Source organism: Enhydra lutris, unplaced genomic scaffold (genome assembly GCF_002288905.1).
Source record: "Enhydra lutris kenyoni isolate GAN:26980312 unplaced genomic scaffold, ASM228890v2 scaffoldscaffold50, whole genome shotgun sequence".
NCBI classification, from domain to species: domain Eukaryota; kingdom Metazoa; phylum Chordata; class Mammalia; order Carnivora; family Mustelidae; genus Enhydra; species Enhydra lutris.
This window is the reverse complement of record NW_019154134.1, coordinates 6,968,085-6,983,904: the sequence shown is the minus strand read 5'-3', so window position 1 is coordinate 6,983,904 and position 15,820 is coordinate 6,968,085. Positions and strand designations below refer to the sequence as shown.

Below are 15,820 nucleotides of genomic sequence, written 5' to 3'. Positions count from 1 at the left end.
ACTTTTTCTTCTATTCTAGCACCTTCCAAAGGACCTACTGTTCGGACAAAAAAAGTGGGGAAAAATGAAGCTGTCTTAGAGTGGGACCAACTTCCTGTTGATGTTCAGAATGGGTTTATCCGAAATTATACTATATTTTATAGAACCATCATTGGAAATGAAACCGGTAATAAAACTATCAGTATTTAACTTTTTTCTTAAGCTTTTAAATATTAAGTCTCTCTTTCTTAATTATACATCTTAGAGTATATTATCATCAGAAAAGAGGCACCTGAGAATTTGTCTAATGGTTGCTTTTGTGGTCCTAGTAAAGAAATACTGTGTTGTGCTTACTGGAGAAGAGTGTTTCAGAGACATGAAAGTTATTTTCTGAAAAATATTTTTTGCATTCTTAATACTTTTTCAAAAGCTAAATCAGAAACATTGAGCAGTTGAATAAACCACACTTACTGATTTCTTCTAGCTGTGAATGTGGATTCTTCTCACACAGAATATACATTGTCCTCTTTGACCAGTGACACTTTGTACATGGTACGAATGGCAGCATACACAGATGAAGGTGGAAAGGATGGCCCAGAATTCACTTTTACTACACCAAAGTTTGGTAAGTAATGTTGGCTCTTTTCTTCTTTTTCTCTTTAAAGTTTGATCGGACTAAAAGCAGACTTAGATTCATAGAAAAGCATTTTTCATAAATTACAGTTTCTGTCATCTGATTTTGGTGGTTTCTTTAAACTATCAGAACTCACCTCTGTTACTTCATTAACGGCTTCTCGCTGATTTCATCTATATACTCTCTAAATGCTAAAAGAATTTTTGTATCTTTCTGAGTGGGTTCATACTTTCACTGGCAAAAATTGAGTGTGGTCTTTCTTCCTTCTCTTAATCCTTTTTATAGGCAGATTGCTGGAAAGACGAGTCCACCCTTCCAGACTCTACTTCCGTTCCTCCAGCTCATCTTTGACTTCTTGAAACCAGGCCCCCAGCCCCCACTCCACTGAAATCTCCCTCACGTCCCTCAAGGAAGTCTTCTTAGTTACTATCTCCCTGGCATGCGTTTTAGTCTTTTTTCTGTACTTCTCAGCATTTGAGTCTGTTGGCTTCTCCATCCTTGAAACTGCCTCTTGGTCCTTCTATGGAATAGCGCCCTCCTGAGTCTTTTCCCGCTCTGGTACTTCTTCTTGGCCTCTTTTTCACTCTTCTTTTTAAAAACGATTCGTATTTTCCAGAGCTCTATTCTCAGCCCTATTTTATTATCTGCCTATTCACACTCCCTGTGACTTCAGCCATCCTCTCTCTCCTTCACAAATATTTCTCTTTCCCTGACAAAACCATCCAGGTCTTTGCCAAAGCCAGAAATTTAGATAAGGATGTAGTAAATTTTTTCCTATCTTTTTTTGCTTACATAAGCCAAATATAAAGTCCTGTTGATCATGCCTTCTAAATTACTGCTTTTGCATGCCCTTTGATAATCTCTTTCCTTGACTCTGAGCTTCTCAGGATTTTCTCCATCTTTTTCTGTCTTCTCCTTATGTGAGCTTTTCCTGTGTGAGCTTCCTACTTTTGGCTGTTCCTTTAGCCTCCCTAATGCAGACTGAAGCTGCATTCATTCTTTTTCCTACTACATTTTGAATCAGTATAGAAATTACTTATTTTATTATAATTGTATTTGTAATGTCCACCCCCAAGTACCACCACAGTGATTGATAAATAGAAACTTCATATTCCTGATTGATTGCTGAATGAGAAAATGAATAACTACATAAAATAGATAATAAAAGATCTGAGCTTTGCTGTGATATCCAGTAATGAACATAGTTTCTGGGATAAGATTTGTGGCAACATGTTAATAAAATATATATAACAAGTAATAATTGAAATTGATCTTTAAAAAAAAAAAAAAAACCTTTTAAAATACTATCCTGGTTGTGAAAGTAACATTCTGTAGAGCAGAAGAAAAATCACTCCTAATCTCTCATCTAGAATAATCTTTTAACATATTTGTGTATCCTTCTAGTATTATTTGTGCATACATTTTTTCCCCAAAATTTAGAGCATAGGATTTACTTTATCATCTGCTTTTTTCACTGATCTATTTATTCTGTGGAACTATTGTGGGTTCTTAGTATAACATGTGCCTTGCTCCCAAAGGACCTTACAGTGTATTTGAAGAAATGTAGCATAAGCAAAGTAATTGAATGGAAAGGCATTTGGGCTATGTAGGCAGTAGAGGAGGAAGTTAAAGGTAATTAGTTGGGGCGACTTTTATCATCAAAGATTTTATAGGGGCACCTGGGTGGCTCAGTGGGTTAAAGCCTCTGCCTCCGGCTCAGGTCATGATCCCAGGGTCCTGGGATCAAGTCCCTTATCAGGCTCTCTGCTCAGCAGGGAGCCTGTTTCCTCCACTCTTCTCTCTCTGCCTGCCTCTCTGCCTACTTGTGATCTCTGTCACATAAATAAATAAAATAAAATAAAATAAAAGATTTTATAAAGGAGACAGTACTTGAGCCTCAAGGTTAGGATGTGAACAAATAGGAACAAGAGTGCATCTTAGGACAGAATGAGCAAAGGCCCAAGACATAAAAACATAAGTTTAGCAACAGTACAGAAGAGGTTCTGCCTGAATTTGATTTGTTATAGATAAGAATATATGAAACCTGAGCATACAAGTAACTAGTATTTGCCAGTCTACAGTTTTTTCCTGAGCATTGATCTGACTTACTGATTTATGTTAGGCTTTGTAGAAAATAAAGTTACTTACAAAGGGATATGTGTGGTGCAAAGATTAGACTAAGTCAATAGTATGTGACTGCAGTACTATTTTTATAAAGTCTTCCCATGAAAGACTAATTAGGTGGAGACTGGAGGAGTTAACCAGAAACAACCGTAAGGTAAATCATTAAAAAGTAACTCCAATATAAACTATCCAATTAGTGATTCATTGGATTAAGTAAACCCTCTTTTAAATGCAGATTAGGGATCATCTGCTATTTAGAAATTTTAGGCTTACTGATTTTTAGGTGATAACTATTCCTACTACTGCCACTCCTTAAGATTAAGGAGTACTTAAGATTCTTAAAAATTCTGGGCACCGGGGTGATTCGGTTAAGTGTCTGCCCTTGGCTCTGATCATGATCCCAGAGCCCTGTCAAGTTGGCCTGCTCTAGCTCAGGAGGGAATCTGCTTCTCTCTCCCTCTGCCTTTCCCCACTGCTCGTGCTGTCTGAAATAAACAAGATCTTTAAAAAACAAACACACAAACTTATAATTCCTTAGCCATTTATCAGATATGCCTTGGTTTTTTGTTTTGTTTTTTATTTATTTATTTATTTGAGAGAGCACACAACCAGGGAGGAGGGCAGGGGCGCAGAGAGAGGGAGAGAATGTCTCCAGCAGACTCCTTGCTGAGTGCAGATCCTGACTTAGGGCTCAATCCCAGTGCCCTGAGATCATGACCTGAGCCAAAATCTAGAGTTGGACACTTAACCAACCAAACCATCCAGGTGCCCTGATGCCATCTTTTTGAAAATAATAAATAGCTACTAAAAGTTTTGCCTGAACCTTTTATTTTTATTCCTTATAGAGGAGCACATCTGTAGTTCAGTTATTAAGATCGTTTTACAACTTCTCTACTTCTCCCCAGTACTCACAGATCTCAAAGATAAGCTTTTGTTAAGATTCTGCTGAGGGCAGATCATAAACGTAATAAATGGTTAGGTTTGGGAGCTCAAATTACTGGGTAGATTATCTGTCCAGTAAAATAAACTTTTTTATTCCCCTAACCAACATACAGTTTATGCTTACCCTGTGGCCAGGTTACTGTGTAAGGTATAAAGGGCTAGAAAAGCGGGGGAGAAACCAGTTTTTAAGTTAAAAACGCTGTAAAAACCGGATGGTATTTCATCTGTTCAACAATCCTCTGGCTGGGAGGTTGTGTTATTTGTGTCAACATAGGCATTGACCATTATTTTCTACCTTACCCCTTTGTTTTTAGCTCAAGGAGAAATTGAAGCCATAGTTGTGCCTGTTTGCTTAGCGTTCCTATTGACAACCCTTTTGGGAGTACTGTTCTGCTTTAATAAGCGAGACCTGTAAGTACCCCTGTTTTTATTTTTACAGTTTTTCCGCTGGATTTATGCTCTGTTCTCTCCTCAACCTCTGGCCCCAAGTAATTACTGATTTGCTTTCTGTGACTGTAGTTCTGCCTTTTCTAGGATTCCATATAAATAGAATCAAATAATACGTAGTCTTTTTATATTACGTCTTGCATTTCACCTGTTCTTGAGACTTAGTGTTGGATATACTCCTTTTTCCTATTTATTGAATAGTATTCTATAGTATACATTTATCAATTTGTTCAAACATCTGTTATAGAAATGCAGGCTGTTTCTTTGAATTGGGGCTATTGCGAATAATGCCGCCATGAATATTCACCTGCAGATCTTTGCGTGGGCATGTTAACCATTTATCTTGTGTAAATACCTAGTAGTGGGATTGCTGGGTCAGGTGGTGAGTACATATTTAAGTTCATGAGAAACTGTCAAACTATTTTTCAAAGTGGATATACCATCTTGTATTCGCACCAGCTCTGTGAGCCTTCCAGTTGTTCCCTATTATCAATACTTGGTGCTGTCACAGTTTTTAATTTTAGCTATTTCATTGTGATCTTAATTTCCATTTCCCTAGTAAGTAGTAATGGGTCTTTTCATGTGCCATTGCTATATATTCTTTGGTGAGGTAAACCTTCTGAAATCTTCTGCCAGTTTTTACATTGGGTTGTTTGCCTGAACTGTAAGGTTCTTTACATACTCTGATTACAGAATTATTCTCAAATGTGTTTTGGAAAGTTTGGTCTTGTGGCTTTGCCTTCTCATTTTCTTCACTGTGACTTTAGAACTAAAGTTTCTAATTTTGATGAAGTTTATGTCCTACATAGGAAATCTTTGCCTAAGTCAGGTGTCATGAATATGTTCTCCTTTGTTTAGTAGCCAAAGGTCTATGATCTATTTTTGTGCATGGTACAGGGTCAGGGTCAGGGTTCATTTTTTCCCCCCATAGATTCCAGCCTTACTTACTGAAATTTACTTACTTTTTGCCCCATTGTATTGCCTGGATATCTTTGCCAAAATCAGTTACCCATGTACGTCTAGATTTATTTATGGACTCCGTTTTATTCCACTGATCTATATATGTCAATTATCCTAGTACCATACTATCTTGTTTCTGCTCTGTGGTAATTTTGAGAGCAGTTAGTAGAATTCTTCTAATACTTGATTTTTCAGAATTATTTTGGCTAGAGTATTTGATAAACTGATACTGATATGAAAAGGAAATTTCCTTGGTGGGGGGGGAACCCAGTACATGTTGAGTGAGATTTTACTGAATCTGTAAGTCAATGTAGGGAAAAACTACAATCTGAACAGGAGTTTACATCTGCATAAATCACATGTCTTTCAGGAGTATATTAATCTCTCTTTAGGTTTTAATTTTCTTTTGCAGTGTGTTATTTCCAGTGGGATAGGGCTTACACATCCTACATTAAATTCATTACTAAATATCTTTTATACAGTTGTAAATGGCATTTTCAGAAATTTTTATCTTCTAGTTGTTCATTGCTAGAAATAGAAATGCAATTTTTTTTAAAGAACTTACTGTCCTTATATACTAAGACCTGGATACATTCATCTATTCTAGTACCTTTTTGGATTTCTTAGCATTTTTGCTGCTCACCAGTGAAGATAGTTACTCTGATGTTTTGTCTTCAGTTATTTTTCTTGTTATACTGGTTAAGTAAAACTTTGCATTATCACTGGTTTTAAGGGAGAAAGCATTCAGTCTTTTAGGATCACATGTGATGGTTTTGTTAGATGCTTTTTTTGTCATCTGCTGATCATACGATTTTTGTTTAGGTTCTTAACTTTATTGCTTTTTATATTATAGTTGTTTCCACAGGAGAGTCTGTCAGGACCTTATTACTCATCTTTATTTTTATATTTGAACTTATTCTCAAGGTGACTCACTTCCTGTATACTTAAATACACTTAGGGATCTCTCACTTAGGGTTAGGAACTGTATTAAGGTAAATAAATACTCTGGTGAAAAATCACGTTTTTTCTGGTAGCTATGTAAAAATTTATTATGTGGTTTCAGTTGGAAATTGAACATTCGCTTTTGTTGCTGGGAAAGGGGTATACTGTAAGGCTTTGTGACTTGCCTCAACTTTTGTTTTTTTAAGTTGAATACTTAACAGTTTTTTATTACAGCTAGATTAAGCTCACAAACAGCATATTTCTTTTCTCTCCAGAATTAAAAGGCATATCTGGCCTAATGTTCCAGATCCTTCAAAGAGTCATATTGCCCAGTGGTCACCTCATACACCTCCTAGGGTAAGATACAGTGTCTCTGACTTGTTTATACATGGGCATGTTAGGGTACGTTTCTAGAGTTAAACCAACTGATGAGCCCAAATTGAGAAATAAATGGTAATAAAGTATTACACAACATATTCTGATACTCCCTACTTCTGTTAATCTGAAAATAGCAAAGTTGATGTGTAAATACTGCTCTGTAGTAACTGTTGTAAGGCAGGCATTTTATATAAGCTATTAAAATCAAATTTAACAGTACACCAGTTTAATACTGCTGAAAAGATTTCTGGAAACCTAAATTCTTCTAACTACCTTAAAGTTGAAATGACTTAACTTTACTACCTTCTAATAGAAATCGTTGAATTTTAGGTTAAGATCTAGAATACATTTTACAGGATTTAAGTCATTTGAGTATTTCTATCCTGGTACTCCTCGGCTCCATAGTCTAGTAATGAAGTAGACTTCGTATACCAACCTGTAGCTTATCAAAATTGAACAACAGTATTGATTAGGAATTCTGGTGAAATACATTGATTGATGCTTCTCAGAATTATTCCCACAGTACCTGCAGTTCAGCTAGTTGACAGGACCTAGTGACCCACATTATGTCTATACCATGGGAATTAACCGAGAAGTTTCAGAGATGCATTTCTCTGTGGTTTTAACTAGAATTTACCATATGTTTCAGAGTTTGAGTAAATGTGTATCAGAGTTACTAATACAGTTTCTTTCTTTCTTAGCATAATTTTAATTCAAAAGATCATATGTATTCAGATGGCAATTTCACTGATGTAAGTGTTGTGGAAATAGAAGCAGCAAATGACAAAAAGCCTTTTCCAGAAGATCTGAAATCAATGGACCTGTTCAAGAAGGAAAAAATTAGTACTGAAGGACACAGCAGTGGTATTGGAGGGTCTTCATGCATGTCCTCCTCTAGGCCAAGCATTTCTAGCAGCGATGAAAATGAGTCTACACAAAACACTTCGGGCACCGTCCAGTATTCCACAGTGGTGCACAGTGGCTACAGACACCAGGTTCCATCGGTCCAAGTCTTCTCAAGATCTGAGTCCACCCAGCCCTTGTTAGATTCTGAGGAGCGGCCTGAAGATCTACAACTGGTAGATAACACAGAGGGCAGTGCTGGCAGTTTTCCCAGGCAACAGTATTTCAAACAAAACTGCAGTCCGCGTGACACCAGCCCAGATATTTCACATTTTGAAAGGTCAAAGCAAGTTTCATCAGTCAATGAAGAAGATTTTGTGAGACTCAAACAGCAGATATCAGATATTTCACAGCCCTTTGAAGCTGGGCAAATGAAAATGTTTCACGAAATTTCTGTAGCAGATGCTTTTGGCCCACATACTGATGGACTGGTAGAGCGATTAGAAACCGTGGGGATGGAGGCTGCAATTGATGAAGGAATGCCTAAAAGTTACCTACCACAGACTGTCCGACGAGGTGGCTACATGCCTCAGTAAAGACTAGTCCTGACAACTTCAGCAGTACCTGTAAACTAAAGCTGATTTTATCTGTTACTTCAGGTAAAAATAATCTTCACTCACTGAAGATGATCATTTGCCCTTGAGGACAACAACAAACTGTCCTCCCCCCTGGGCAGTTTCCCTTCCAGAATATCTGGGATTCTTCTTCAAGCACTACATAAACTGACTTCATCCTCTGAATAGCTGAATGATACTGTGCTGTATCAGGATGTTTGCACTGAAGAAAAACAAAGCTTGTCTCAACTTTGCAAATTAAAACTTTGTTTTGGTAGCTAGGAAACAGAGGGTATTTAAATAATAAGCAGTGATACGGCTATACTGATTTTAGTGAGAATAGGCACCAAATAAAGTGGCTGAGATAGAGTTAAAGAAAATCAGAAGAGTGAGATCTAGACTATTCAAATGACAGCATAGAGCTGCAGGTGGCATAATTATATGAACCCAGCTTTTTTTGTCTGACCAAAACCAGCCAAAACAGTGGGCCTAATTAGAATATTGCTAACAGGAAATAGTAGACATTCTCCTCCATTGGTAATGATGCTGCCTATTATGAGACAAATGGAGTGCAAGTCTGAATATTTTTGAATATTAGTATCATCATTAAGCAGTCTAACAGATTTTCAAGATCTGCTTTTTATCATCATTCATAAATTCAGCAAAGTGCCCAGGTAAGAGCTACGAATGAATGCCAAACTATGTTAGCCATTTTAAAAATTCTTTGCCATTTATAAGACCTTGTTTTTTTAAAGACCTTCATTATTTAACATTCATATATATATATATATATATATATATATACACACACACACACACACACAAACATTATCCTTTTTGTTAATACTAGAGAACTTGGTTGATGAAGCGCTTTATACAATGTTAAATTAAAACATATTTTAGGGTGAGGACACATGCTTTGTTTTTATTTTTAAGTAGGCCAAGATTCGAAGGTTTTTTTTTCTTCAAACTAAGAGGAGATGGGTACTACTTACCAAATAAAGCATCATCCAAAAACGTACATGTTGACGTTAGTAAATGTCACAGAGCATACCCTGTTGTAAAGGCACTTAATGAAGGGTTAGTATTTTAGTATCTGCCAGTTCTGAGGTAGATGGGACTGACTTCCTTCTACATTGTGATTTAGATTTTAAACCTACTCTCCTGCAAGTTCTGTTCTTCCCAGAGAAAGGTAAACTAGGGCTCCAGATTTTAGCACTTAACCCCACTTTGACATTTTTGCCATACCCTGCCCACCACATTTGACAAGGAGGCAGGGCTAAAGACAGGAACAAGAAGTTAAATGAAGAAATTTTCATTAAATCATTAGTGGTGTGAAGTACATTTTCAGAAGGTATGTTTTGGTTTTCTGTATTTATGTCACCAAAACTGGGCTAACTTCAAAAGAAGGAAAGTTGCTATACATTGACAACTGAAATCTAATTCTACTCATTATGCTCTCAGAATATTGTTCATAGTAGAACCTACTGTTCATTAGATGTTATCTTTGTATTCTTGCCAGCTGTGTTTCAGAGCACTTACTTGCACACACACGGTCTTTTTGAGACGGGGGAGAAAAGACCTGAGATTGGCAGAATGACAGGATGAGAAGTACATGAGGAAGACCTGGCACAGAGAGGCCGAATAGGGACAGAAGGACCCCAAAGTCTCACTACAGGATAACGGCACCACCACCATTTAGATCTGGCCAAAGCCTGATCCCATCTAGGACTACATTTATCTTGCTAAGAATCTGTCAAATTTGTATCAGTTTTCTTTTTCATTCCCTCCAAGTAAATAGTCCTGTTATTTGTAAAATGGTCACCTCTGCCAGTTTTAAAAAGAATTCTGGTGTCATGTTTGTATGTGGGGGCACAGGGGCAATTATAAAACCTAAGCTTATAATCTAAGGGAGTAAGAATGAAGTCCTTACAGAAAGAACACTGTATAAGCAAATCTGTTGAAACTTGCATAGAACGTGGTGCCCTGAGTGCCCCCCACCCCTGCCAGGTGCAAGAGCATTTTAGACATTTAGTTGAACAAATAAACCTTGAGGAAATAGCCCTAGATTTGATTACGAATATGTGATGTACATCTTTGCCCAACAAGAGAAATGCATTCATGAAACTTGTTTAAAGTACAAAATTACTTTCCTAAGCCAGGTCTTAGGATAATCGTGGGTTTTTTTCCTTTAGATAACTTTGTTTTGTTTGGAGACATGTAAGTTGTATTTTACTTAGGCAGAGAGAAACAAATCTAGTTCATATGAAAACTAGTCTATATATAAGTTAGTGGATGTGATTCCTACTAAATCTTGAGTATCCAGAAATTTCCATTAAAGTAATGCTGGTAAAGCCTCTCTGTGGACAAAACTAACGCACTGCTTCTGATGCTCGTGGCCTCACAAAGGAGTAAAAAGCAAGTGTGCCACAGGTGTTGCCATTGCAGTTTGACTGTTAACTGGTGTGTTTGGTCCCATACCCTCATCCCTTACCAAAGGCACAATGGTGAGCAACTGTGGGAAAACTCCCAAACTTAAAATGCATTAAAATCCTAACAAATAAACTTGGATCAGTCAGCACTCAGGAACATACCCAATATGTAAGTAGAAGCAAGGAAAAAAGCAAAACCATTCACACATTCTGTGTACACATCGGTTCTCTACCTAGCTGTTGAATTAATTTCAACCTTACACATTAAGTTGCCTAATCCTTCCAGCTCACTGTGAAGTTCAAGGTTCATGAAGTAGAAATGTAAGACATTTGTTTATGAAAGCTCATCCTTTAAGAACATTTAAATAGTTTCATAAGTAGAAATCAAAATTTTTAAAATGTATTATATCCACAGGGCTAAGTAGTTAAAATCAGGAGAAATAATGTAGAAGTAGGATAATTATATCATACAATTCTCTAAAATTTGTTAACTGGCATGTATCAACCAAGTATAAATCAAGTAGGAGAGCTCTTCCTCCATTCTCTTACATTCTATGTCATTGTCCTATGTTTGGTTTTAAGAAGAAATTTCCAAACTATATGTTACTCTGTTGAAATGGGTAATACGTCAATGTAATAAGCTATATAAAATTTTTTAAATTGTTAAAATTGCTGGGATAGATTTCTGTTGCAGGTCATGCTCAGTTCTGTTGCCTTAAGATTGCTTTTAAAAATTCACTGTGATTTGCTATAGAGAATATGATGCCATCAAATGGCAAGATGTTTAATGTGAAGTTGGTCATTGTTGGGGTGCCTTGCTGGCACAGTTGGAAGAGCATGCGACTCTCGATCTCAGAGTCACGGGGTCAAGCCCCATGTTGTGGGGAGATCATACTAAAAAAAAATTTTTTAATAGGTCACTCACGGATTTCAAAGATGATGTAAACTAGCAACTTACAGCCTAATTCTTTCTAATGGTCTTCTGCCAGCAGAAAAAATACTCCTTTTCAGAATACTTACAAACAGAATTCAGATATAAGTCAATAACAAGCTTTCTAGAGCCAAATGTACTGTCTCTCGATTAATCTTTTTGTGTGTGCTACTAGCATGCATTAGTGTGATATTCTAGTATACATTGCATTAAAAAGAAAAAGGGAACTTGGTGTGAGCTCTGCTTTTTTTTTTTTTTTCCTAAATTTTTAGGAGCTTTTTGTAATCAGCAGCTCCTTCAGGTGGATTAGTTTAACTTCATTACCCAGGCTTTACCATTGATCATGATGAAAATGCATTGAAGATCCCTTACAGACAAGCTTTGTCTGAATGGTAACTACATGTTTCAAATACTATAACATGAATGCCAAAACGTGATGTCAAATGGACATTTTAAAGGCAGATATCTGAATATTCTGTAGTCTTAATATATGTTTATTGAATATATTCTGAAAGTGTGCAATTTGCTAGTACTACAATACAGTGATTTAGCATTAGGTGTGTATCCTCTGTGTATCTTTTTAAGTGCAATCCTTCAAAGTTCACTTGTTTTACCCCCACCTCGTCTACTTCACGTAGAAGGCTTGTGTAGAGAGGGTATTGTATTTTTACCTCTGTAGTGAATTGCATGTGCTAGTTGTTACCATGGCTATTGGTCTTATGTTGACATAACTCTAAATGCTACTGTAAACGTTCTTATGTATCAGCTCTAATCTTTCAAGTAAATTTAAGAAATAAATTCTTGTTTAAATTTTTTTCCATGTGTGATCACTAGTGTGATATCATTATATGTAATGTTTGAGGTAACAGTATTTGTCACTAGTGCTGTTGGGTCTTAGTGTAAACTAGATGCTTTCAGAGTTCAGTGGCTTTTTAAATGTCCATTTAGCATAATAGAATTGGTTTCAGAAGAAAAGCAATATATTATCTTGGTCTTAATAACATACAATGGACTGAGATTATAAATCAGAAAACTGATTAATGAATTTTCCAAGATGAGTTCTGGAATCCCAGCACCATACCACCCACCAGTGGATTATCCCCCCCCCCCGCCCCCTTGGGGCTGCCAAGGCACCAGCCAAGTACAGAGGTACTGCGCCATCTAGTGGCTGGTCTGTAGCCACAATGCTCGAGTCCCCTTAAAACAGACATGGAGCCAACTGAGCATCCATCGGCTGCTACTCTGAGATTACTTAGTAGTCTATGAAACTAAGTACACGATTCCACTTGGAAGAAAATTCTGAACTATTAGATTTGCACATACTCACATTGGGAATTTACCTAAAATAACGTACTGAGTCAAATCCACAAACCAAGTTAGCTTTATCCCTTCACATAATGTACCACAGGTTACAAAAATAATCTGGCTTTGGGCTCACTGGTCTATGTTTAAAATTCATTTGGCTCTGACAAACTCAGCTTGACTTCTTTGTGGTACCTCTGGTCTTACCCTGATTGATAGTCTCCCAATATATCCTGCTTCCAGAAAGATCATATGGAGTTCTCTCAGAGCATTGTTTCCCTAGCCCAGGGGCAGAGAAACAGTTTTAACTTTTGGTTTAAGCTTTTTTTCTCTGTAAGTTTACATAAAATATTGCAGTTTCAAAATACAAAACAGTACAACAAACGGTGTGCGTGCGTGCGTGCACACACACGAGCTTATTTAAGTACACATTTAAGTTCCATGCTTCGGCACATTCCCTCGAGTAAGCAGAAGAGCAGGAGGAGAGCGGAACCCAAGCAGACAAGAGTGCAGGGAAGAAGAGGGGAACACAGCCCACCAAATCCAGGTCAGCAGTTCATGGCCCTATTGGTGCCTGGTTTCTCAACAGCTTAAAATAGTTCTATCTCCACTGAGAAAATCTACCTTTAAATGCAAAGTTCATTTATTTTTATGGTTATTTTCTCCCAATGGCTACAGATTAAAACCAGATGAGACAGCATAGCTGAGTTCCAGAAATCTTTGGTCATCCAAAACTTCAATCCTTTACTTAGATTTTTTGTCCTTTTGGTTATATCCCTTAACAGAAAAATCTAACTAGGGGCGCCTGGGTGGCTCAGTGGGTTAAGCCGCTGCCTTCGGCTCAGGTCATGATCCCGGGTCCTGGGTTCAAGCCCCACATCGGGCTTTCTGCTCAGCAGGGAGCCTGCTTCCTCCTCTCTCTCTGCCTGCCTCTCTGCCTACTTGTGATTTCTCTCTGTCAAATAAATAAATAAAATCTTAAAAAAAAAAAAAGAAAAATCTAACTAGACCTGTGTCATTCTTGAACTTTTCCAAGCAAGACTTACCTCCTACTTGAATAGTGTTTATTGATTCCTTTATGCATTTGTATGAAACTGCATTCTTACTAGGATAACATGGTGAGATACAAAGGGGAATCCTCAAGCACGAAAGTAAGAGTGGGGGTAGACAACCCCACCTCAGTTGAAGTGTATCATTCCAAGGGCCTCATCGTCCAGCAGCATGTCAAAACAATCCTTCAGAGACGGAGTAGCCAGACGAGCCCAGGGATCACTAGCTTAACCCCACAGCATTCGTTCAGATACTAAGTGAGACCCACCTTTAGACTCAGTCCAGACCCCCTTTGACGAAGCGTCTTAATGAACGTGTCCATATGCTACAACCATTAAGTGTGCATCTCCGTCTCATCCCTGTAGGAAACTTTTCTGTGCAGTTTTGGCTACATCTGTGAGAAGCCTGTGGTCTAGTGACAGCTTTTACATGAATCACTATAAATTTCTCTGGAGTTGGTTCTGTAAGCTTCCAAGAAGGGGATCATGCCTTTAAATGAATGGCCTAAAAGAATACTTAAGTAAAAAGGTGCTCAAAGGCACTGAGATTCTGACAACAGAAAATCTAACTGCATGAGGACTCAAAAGACCAGAAAGGCAGCCATTCTTCACTCTCAGACAAAGTCAGTGTGGATTTGGCCCCTTGTTCAATCGAGACTTATGAACACCTGGACTCCAGCCAGCATCAGAGCCTAGCTAAGGACCCCTGAGAAAGTAAAAACTCCACATTGAGAATTTTGACTGGGAAGTACTGGCTGCTCATGTTTGCTGGGCTGCGTGTTCGCCGCACTCCCAAGATAGTTCTCATTATTTACTGGGGGTCACAGGCTGGTGCAGGTGTATAAAGGTGACCACATATGTACCACCTATGAAATACTCATTTGGGTCCATAAATCCTTAAAAACTCTGTGACGTAAGCATCAGAACTACTGACAGACTCAGGTTTAACAACTTGTTCGGGGTCATCTGGTAGACAAAGAGCTCAGTGGGGGTCAGCTCTAACTGACCCCAAAGCCCATATCCTTTGCTGTGTATGCCATCTGTCCTCAGCGGCGTTTAATGAAAACCTTGCTCAGCAGCACATCTGAGGCTAGCGTGCACAGTAACTTGTTCCTGTCTCACAGACCTTGCCAACTCTTTGGAGTTTCTCTCCCCCTCCTCACCACTGCCTCCCCATCACCAGCTACTGCCCCCAAGCTTCTCTGTCCCCAGCAGTGAACTCAGAGCAGTGTTTCTTCATCAGGATCCCCTTAGGCCCTCATCTGAGTCAGCTCAGAAGCCTGCCTCACACCTCAGCTCATGCATTTGCTCTAAGCACATACAGCAACACCTAAAAGGGAGGTAGATGTACTGGAATTTAAATAAAAAAGAAAAAGAAACAGGAAGAAAGGGAGGAGAGAGGAAAGAGGGTAAATATATCCCTCCTTCCTCAGCAGAATGCCTTTTAACACAACTCCTACAGTCTCACCTGGCCCAAGAAAAGTCCTCTTATGGTGGAATCGGGTCTACTGCAGCTCTTGACCAACGGGTCTGGGGGCAGGACACCTCTCCTGAGTGCTCAGATCACACACATCCCATTCCAGGCTGTTCTGCCACAGACTGCCCACATCTGCTGCCATGTGCACCGATCCGTCCCTGCTTGTCAACCTCTGGGGCCTCCCTCCATGGTGGCTTCCAGGTGCTCCCACCCATCTCCTGATGATCCACTAGGGGGCAGCACTGGCAGTATGAAACGCCTGCTGCTGTCCACCTTCTCCGACCCCATGGCCAACATTTGCATTTCTGGATGCATCATCTTCCTGGTCCTGCAGCGCCTCTCCTTCCAGAGATACACTCACTGGTTGCTGGAACATACTATCTTCTCTTACCTCCCAGCCTATGCACATGACTTTTTCTTCTAAGATATTCTCCTAGTCCTTGTCCCAGTCCCTTGTTTAGCTAGAAAATCCTGACTTATTAATGAAAGAGAAACTCCAATGATCATCCTGGGAGAGATCTTTTATTCTTCTTCTCTTTCTCCCCAGACTTAAGGGTGGTCTGTGTCTCAAGACCACACTGCTGGCCGGTGTTTGACTCCCTCTGACCTAGGAGCCACACGTCCTAAAGGAAGGCTCCTGCTTTTAGCCCTACACACCAAGGGCTTAAAAGCTTTTTTAAAGCAACACAGACACTCGGTAAAACAAAAAACAAAAACTCAAAAAAAAAAATTGTAGCCAGGATGGATCCTTACAGATCACCTTGTT

At 38.6% G+C, this 15,820-nt stretch overlaps 1 protein-coding gene across 1 annotated transcript in view; it reads left to right on the top strand.

The window, feature by feature from the left end:
* LOC111156948 (interleukin 6 signal transducer) overlaps nt 1-11,171 on the top strand; it is a 56,089-nt gene extending 44,918 nt beyond the window's left edge. Inside the window, exons 13-18 of the mRNA XM_022518120.1 lie at nt 20-166; nt 464-604; nt 3,994-4,090; nt 6,304-6,385; nt 7,108-8,650; nt 8,685-11,171. Of these exons, the coding sequence (XP_022373828.1) occupies nt 20-166; nt 464-604; nt 3,994-4,090; nt 6,304-6,385; nt 7,108-7,845 (1,205 nt within the window). The 3' untranslated portion in view covers nt 7,846-8,650; nt 8,685-11,171. The remainder of the gene's footprint in view (nt 1-19; nt 167-463; nt 605-3,993; nt 4,091-6,303; nt 6,386-7,107; nt 8,651-8,684) is intronic.
* The last annotated feature ends 4,649 nt before the right edge of the window (nt 11,172-15,820 follow it).